This window comes from Macadamia integrifolia, unplaced genomic scaffold, assembly GCF_013358625.1.
Source record: "Macadamia integrifolia cultivar HAES 741 unplaced genomic scaffold, SCU_Mint_v3 scaffold1374, whole genome shotgun sequence".
Taxonomy (NCBI): domain Eukaryota; kingdom Viridiplantae; phylum Streptophyta; class Magnoliopsida; order Proteales; family Proteaceae; genus Macadamia; species Macadamia integrifolia.
The window spans coordinates 55,052-62,590 of record NW_024868181.1 but is presented as its reverse complement, the minus strand read 5'-3'; the positions used below and the strand labels follow the sequence as shown (position 1 = coordinate 62,590).

The 7,539-nt window shown below is 36.8% G+C and overlaps 1 protein-coding gene across 1 annotated transcript; it reads left to right on the top strand.

The window, feature by feature from the left end:
- The first annotated feature begins 1,489 nt into the window (after positions 1-1,489).
- LOC122063595 (peptide methionine sulfoxide reductase B1, chloroplastic) lies at positions 1,490-7,265 on the top strand. The gene is made up of 5 exons (XM_042627299.1): positions 1,490-1,735; positions 5,651-5,759; positions 6,207-6,272; positions 6,717-6,914; positions 7,014-7,265. Exons 1-5 carry the CDS (start codon positions 1,543-1,545, stop codon positions 7,039-7,041), a joined length of 594 nt encoding a protein of 197 aa, XP_042483233.1. The 5' UTR covers positions 1,490-1,542; the 3' UTR covers positions 7,042-7,265.
- The last annotated feature ends 274 nt before the right edge of the window (positions 7,266-7,539 follow it).

The following is a 7,539-nucleotide window of genomic DNA, read 5'->3' as shown; positions in this document are numbered from 1 at the left end:
AATGTGAAATTACATAAAGTACCCTTAATTTTAGAAAGCTCACAACATTCTACTTGGTTCCTCCATCTTAGAGAGAGATCTCATATTGAGACCCTTTCGCTCTAATGGAGGCACAAGATCATTCAGAGACTCCTTTCTTTCAATGATAGTTAATCCAGAGTTAGAATCATTTCAAAAGGTTTCAACTCACAAGGCATGTCTTAATAGAGTCTAATAAACACATTTTCTTGGTTAATGGTAACTCTGAAAATGAAAGTTCTCTTATGGAATCAAAACTGCAAGGGATATTAAAATTGATTGCAGCTTTGCTTGGTAACAAAATTGGTTTACTACAGATACATGGTTTGAGGAACTAAATCAGATAGGCTTGAATTGGTCGGATTGATCTACATCGGCTTTGTCCAATCTTAAATCGTGGTTGATCTTGTATTGCTAGATCCATATTAAAGGTTTTAATCGGTTTGGTTTGGGTGTATATGATGTGGTTTGGTTCGGTTTACTTTTATTTGACTGAAATCAAAACCACACCATTTACTAAATAATTAAACTTTTTGAAACCGCAACCATTTAGTAAATGATTTCGATTTCACGGTTTTTAAATGATATTGACTTCACGGTTTTAAACAGTTTTGATTGCGGTTTATTTCATATGGTTTCTAAACGATTAACAATCGATTTGCTAGTTTATTCGCATGTTTACTAAAATTTTCTTTTGTTGATAAATGCTTCAATCTTGTATCAAATTAAATGAGACACTGAACAAACAAGGATTTAACTACATAATAAGAGTAAATTATTGAATAAATCATTGGATAGCTTTTATGGTCATTAATTATTCTCTAAATTGAACCATTATGTTTTGTTAAAACAATCAAATATTTAATCATTATACGGGTTAATCAGATCGCTTTTGATGATTTAGATAGTTCAGTTTTCACGGTGTCAATTCAATTTGAAATCAACGTGTTAAACGGTTAAAACTAATCGATCCCTTTAACTAATTAGTTTTAAACTTGAAATCAGAACTGAACTATTTACTAAACGATTTTACAAGTTGAGTTCCAAATTCACATCCTTAATCCATATAGACGAAAGATAATAAAATAAAAATTAATTTTATTTTAATGATAATCAGGGATATTTCTGTTCAATCGAAATCCAGATTACTGACCGCTCAAAATCGATATCAGTCCTGTTCAATCCCAAAACCGATTTCATTCGAACCATTTAGTTTTGTCGTGTTGTGACAAAGACACGAATGATATATATATATATATATATATATATTTTTTTTTAAATTTATGTAAATGCATAGCCTTATAGTGGGCTAATTCATGAATTAAATAACATGGGCCGTTTTAACTCAGCGGCAGTCACGTTGCTTTCATACCGCGTTAGTCATCATAAACCTTGGGCTACAGATATTCTTCCCTACCAAAAGAAGAAAGCCAAAAAAAAAAAAAAACGATCATTCTCAGAAAATATCTGAATTGTACAGTAGAGCTGACTTTTGAGTTGTGGATCTTTTAGAGGGTGTGGTGCATGACAATCATGGATTTGGGTGGTGCCAACTGTATTGGCCTTCCAACCACTTCCTCTTCTCTGTCATACCATTTTCGCCCGAAGTTTCAGTTCGTCTTCAACTATAGATCTTTAAAGACATCTCGGAAGTTCTTGCCTTCTCATCGAGCAATGGGTTCCTCTCCTTCTTCCCCTAGAGCAGATCATGTTCAAGGTAACTCTCTCGCCTCCCTCCACCCTCCACCCTCCACCCTCCACCCCCCACCCCTTTTCTCTGTCTTTCTTAAGGATTTTTCTCGGTTATCTTCAGGTTGATGGAGACAAAAACACTTTTAGATTGATGGGCTTTCCTTTAATCATATTCAGATACAGAGATAGCCTTTCGCTTCCCCGGACTAGGCAGTTTTCTGGATCTGGGAGATTCTCCCCCAAAAAGGAAGATAATCTGCTTAATCCGGTGGAGGAAAGAGTATCTCTAGATTTACACAGTGGAGATTACCTGAGGAAGAAAAGAAGTTGACGGTTGTGCTGATGAAAACGAACAAAGGAGAATGATGTTCTCCATCTCTTGTTTTTTGCTTTTTATTCTTTCGTTTCTTTCTGGAATGAAAGGCCCAGAGTTTTCATTTTTTTTCTCTCTTTTCAATTCTTCCCTTTCATGATCATGTAATTGTTTGAGGTTGTGCATCATGGATTTAATTTTAGAGTATAAAATTAACACGTAACGCATTTTCTTATAAATTTTCCTCTTTGAAAGCCATGTTTGCTAGTTTATCTCTGTGTTTCTGTGCAATACTTGAATTGGGTTTGTTCAGGATTCTGTTTTAAAAATTGGTACGGAATGGTTTTGGTGTTGCTGGCTTTCTGTAATTTATTTTATTGCAATATATCCTTTCCCTGACATTTGCTCCTTTTCTGTGCTGTTGTATGTACTGTTTGTTCTCCTATTACCTTGTAGAGAATTTCCACATTCGAGACAAACCCATTGACTGTTATTGTTTTTTTGTTTTCAATTTCTGTTTTGTAACTTGAAACTGGAAATTTTAATTTTCTTCTCAGCAAAAGTGAAGGCTGCACAAGTTGATGATTGAATTTGGAAAACCTTAGGAGTGGAGATTTCTATACTTTATTTGCATTAATCCATGATCAATACAGTCAAAATTTTGCAACCTTAGGAATAAAGAGAGGAGTGAACATTACCTGTTAGTTTGAGTGATTAACTTGTCATTCTCTCTCCTTGTGGTTTCTTTTCCCCACCATCAGTAAACCACAAGTTTTTCTGAACATCAATGATCAAGATTAATTGCCATCATTAGGAATGGAGGACAGCAAGAACCATAGGAAATATCCTGAATCAGACCTTATTGCTCAATTTTGGAAATATGCCAAATTCAGTGGATGGAAGGTCCCTTTGAAATGTTGTCTGGCTATTTGAAGCGCTGACCAATAGCAGTTTTTGGTGGAAATGGAGTATGTCGTTTTTGAAGGAATTGGAGTCCATCTCAGTTCCTTTTATTTTAATCTCAGTAAAAAGATGCTTGTATGCTTTTTGGTTGTGTTTTCTGGGAGGCACACTTGCCATCATTTTTGGACATTTCAGTGCCCCCCTTATGGAGGTAGAGGCAAGATTTTCCTGGGATCATGCTGTCTTCTTTTGTTGTTGATCATAGAAGCAAAAGGCTGGGTTCCTGAAATGATATGTGAATGTATAAATTTGCCGGTTTATGAGTTGGCTCTGCTATTGTACTGGGTTCAGTATCCTCACTAGTGCCTGGTGAGGAGAAAATAATATCCCTGCTTATCCTACAAATAAGGGATCAACCTCCTCAATTGTGACTGTATTCATTCGTATATGAAAGCAAGCTGAGATGGGTAATGATGATGGAGAGTTGGAAACTGATAAGAGTCACATAGAGCTTCCACTCCCTTCTCCCAATTAGAATTAGAATTTTCTGACATGTTGTGACACCCATATTGAAGGGGCGCGCTTGGTCCAACAGTAAGGTACGAATGTTACGACCTGATGGTCAAGCGGTCGAAACAACCTCTCGACATTCTCGGGTTAAGGCTTCGTAGTTCTTACTCCCCGGACCTCACACATGCAGGAGCCTCATGCAATGGGTACGCCGTTGTGACACCCATATTGAAACATTCAAATCATCTTTTAGGACTCAGGAACGGATTGATTGTGTCAGCCAAGTGGCATCGCAAGCAGCCTGTCCAATGCAAGTTAACTTGGTGACACCCCCCCCTCCGCAACATGATTGTAACAGGTCTGAGGACCCCTGTGGTGTCCAAACGCGGATGAGTTGACTCAGGATCAGAGTGAGATCAGTATCCCTTGGTCTCTATCTTTATTCCTTGATCTGAAATATAGTGTAGGTTACAATGCACTTAGGATGATCCTGATCTCTGATTCCAAGCTCTAAATCCTTGATTCAAATAATATAGTGTAGGTTCATCCTCGATAACAGCACAGGGGAGAAAATTGACATTGGTTCTGAATATTCTGATGTACATCAAGGGAATAAGAAATATTGCTGGATATACTAGCATAGAATTTTACTTTCAGAATTGTGATAATTTTCATTAAAGTTCTGCAAGTAGCTTGACATATGATGGAGTGATACTTTTTCCTCTTTGACATGCTACACAATTACTTGGATTCTATAGTAGTACGGTTACTTTTCACTACTGCTGTTTAGGAAAACAAAGTTCAATTTGAATGAAAAAGAAAACGTTATGAGTAATACATCTATGTATTATTGTGCTTCTACAAGATCAAGCATCTTCCCAGAAGATGGATCACCAGTTGTCGCAGAAACATAGATCATTGATCACCAGCCGTATTACTACAAAAAAGGTAGATCTTTGGAATTTGCAGGATGATTCTTCCACATCATCTGTCTCTTGAGGTGATGCAGTAGTATTTAACTTGTTGGACCAACATGACCAGCCTTGGAAACCCAAAATGAGACAGAACCGGTCCAACAAGGGTTGGAAGTAGTTTATTTACTTTTTATGTATTTTATTTGTTTTGGTTCGGATATATATGAATAGGCTAATTTAGTTTTAGAGTTGGATTAGGACATAGTTTTACATCCCCACTAGGATTCTTTTGATTTTTCCTCATTTACACATTGTATTCCAACAGTGGAAGTAGAGATTTGAAAATAGAATTTTGTTAGTTGCTTTACATGAGTGTGTGGTTGTGTGCTTCCTCTCCCCTTGCAAAGTTTCTTCTCAGATTTTCCCCTCACCTCTAACCAGCCCTCCACTGTAAGGCTTTCAATATTTTTCTTTTCCAGATTTATTTGGAGATCTTGCACAGTTTAAGGAGATTAATTTCCAGAATATTCAAGTGGGATCATGGCCAATTCGTGGAGAAGAGTAGAGAAGAATTGGGAGCTCATATTAGTGCTAAATTTTAGGGAAGTTTAGTCCTTGTGTGGGGGATTTCATTGGCTAAAATTAGTTTCTATTTTATATGCTGCTTTATGTAATTACTAGTTTTTATTCATAGGACTCTTTCTATCTCAGTTAACTAGATGGATTTGATTTTATTTGTAATTAGTTTTGTAAGGGGATTCCTTTCCACACAAGGAAGGCCCTTTTGATGTAACCGATTGATTATTATTAATAAAGATGTTTATGCTGGTTTCAACCAAAAGCCTGTGTGATGCAGTTAGGTGAGATGCCTATGTGAGGTGAGAAACCTCAAGGTGAGATACCCCAGGAGAGAGTGAAAGGTTCAATCCACCTTTCTATCCCTCTTCTATCTCTTTTCCTATCTTCCAATCGATACCCTGTTCTAACTACTGTTCTGAGATTTTCTTCACATCAGAGATCTTATCTAAGGATCCCTGCTGCTGCTGCAATACTTATTTGATCCTTAGAAGGGTACCCCACTGCTGCCTCATCAATTGCTGGTTGGAGAAGTCAGAAGATACCTTGAGGTTCTGTTTTCTATGATGTTTTGCTGAGATTCCGTGTGAGTTCATTGCGTTCCTGATTTTCTGTAGGAGTGCTATTTTTGTTCTCTTGCAGCCTAGCCTATTTACATTAAACATGCTCTTAAACTCCTATCAATTTTCTGGTGCTAACAAGTGATGTTCTCCTTGTTACACAGAAGGTGATAAGAATCATGTATCGATAAGTGAAGAAGAGTGGAGGAAGCGTCTTACACCAGAACGATTTTACATCACTCGACAGAAGGGAACTGAGAGAGCTTTCACTGGGTATGATTTGCACTACCTGAAGCAGTCTAATATTTTGCCATCTTTATCATTAAATTTTGGTTTTACTTGTCAAGAATGATGTTCCTATTGTACATTGTTTCTATTCAATGAATAGAAGATCATATTAATTGGCATTGTCCTAGATCTCAGGATATGACATGTCTTTTTCAGTGTATCTAGGTGCCTGAAACAAGGGTACCTGGGTAATGCAAATCCATCCCTAACATTATATGCTAGGAGACAACTTGTATACTGATTATGTGCAAAAATATGGTCAGGTCAGTCGGTAGGCCCAAATATTTTACATAGATGTAGATTGTGCCTTTATATACATCTCCCATACCATTCCTCGCACATAAACCTGTTGATGAATGTTGTAGTGCCAAAACTAATGGGCTTTTTTTTTTCCGCAGTTCATTCATTATGTTTCTTTTCTCTATTTTACAGGCAGTATTGGAAAACTAAAACGCAAGGAACTTACCACTGCATTTGTTGTGACACACCTCTGTTTGAGTAAGAACTTTTATGATCCAATTACAGCCAAAGCTTTATTTGTTTATACATGAAAAAAAAAATTCATTTACAACTAAGTGTTTGTGTAGAAGGGTAGTAAACTGAAATAGGATTTTCAAGTGAAGGGAAAAAATAATAGCAACTGAAGTAGCTGTTTTGTTGCAAATGAAACCACATTCACACAAGACAAAAATCTGGAGAGTGAAAGAAATATAAAATTTCTAAAATCAAATGACAGTTTTGTCAAATAGTAGAAATTCTTGGCAGGGCAAGTAAACTTAGGGAACTCAATGTAATTATTCATCACCACCTCACCTTCCCCATTCCAACCACACACTGAAAGTTTTCTCTTCCAATTTGGATAGCTTTTTTTTTTAGGGGGGGTGGGGATCTTTTATACAAGTTCCTAAATTACAAACTCATGTATTTGCTACTGTTTTATAGATCATCAACAAAATTTGAGAGTGGAACCGGTTGGCCGTCTTACTACCAACCCATTGGAAACAATGTGAAGTCAAAGTTAGACATGTCAATAATTTTCATGCCTCGACAGGAAGTTCTTTGTGCAGTTTGTGGGGCTCATCTTGGTCATGTCTTTGATGACGGTCCACCTCCCACAGGGAAGCGGTATTGTATTAACAGGTAACTTTTTCCTTCCAGTTCTAAACTCATTATATTTTTCCTGTCTTGGTTCTAATCTGGAATTGAATTGAATTGATTTATTTGTGGCCATGTATGCAGTGCTTCGTTAAAACTGAAACCAAACTAGGGAAAAATTTGACCGAGAGAGAGAGCAAGAACAAGGGATGTGGTATCCAAGTTCATGTACCGCCAGTATCAAGTCTTCTGCTAAGATTCCTTTTCAGTTTCCTACCCTGGGACAGTATGTGTATATCTATACAATCCTTACTTCTCTCTGTGGTTCTCTTGCTTGTTTGCTGTAGAATTCTGTAACTGCTTACTTAGTGTGGTTGTGATATTCTCGGATATAAATTTCTTGTGCATGTAATTATCAACAACTACTCAGCCTTATCCCAACTAAATGGGCTACATAGATCCCTGCCCTCTAATCAGAGTTCTATTCGAGGTTATACTTGATACAAGGCCTAAGCTGTGCATTTTTTTTTTCACCATTTCACCTAAGGTCATTTCGGATTTTCCTTCGTCTTTTTTAGATCATTTAATCTAAATCAAATCACTCCTCTGTATTGGAACATCTAAAGAAACATATTTGATAATTTGTTCACTTAGCTGTTCCATTAATGTT

Excerpts from the sequence above, each read along its gene's own strand:
- LOC122063595 (XM_042627299.1), top strand. The coding sequence starts at position 1,543 with ATGACAATCATGGATTTGGGTGGTGCCAACTGTATTGGCCTTCCAACC. Across the intron at positions 5,760-6,206 it reads ACTGAGAGAGCTTTCACTGG|GCAGTATTGGAAAACTAAAA; the intron begins GTATGATTTGCA and ends TCTATTTTACAG. Across the intron at positions 6,273-6,716 it reads TGTGACACACCTCTGTTTGA|ATCATCAACAAAATTTGAGA; the intron begins GTAAGAACTTTT and ends ACTGTTTTATAG.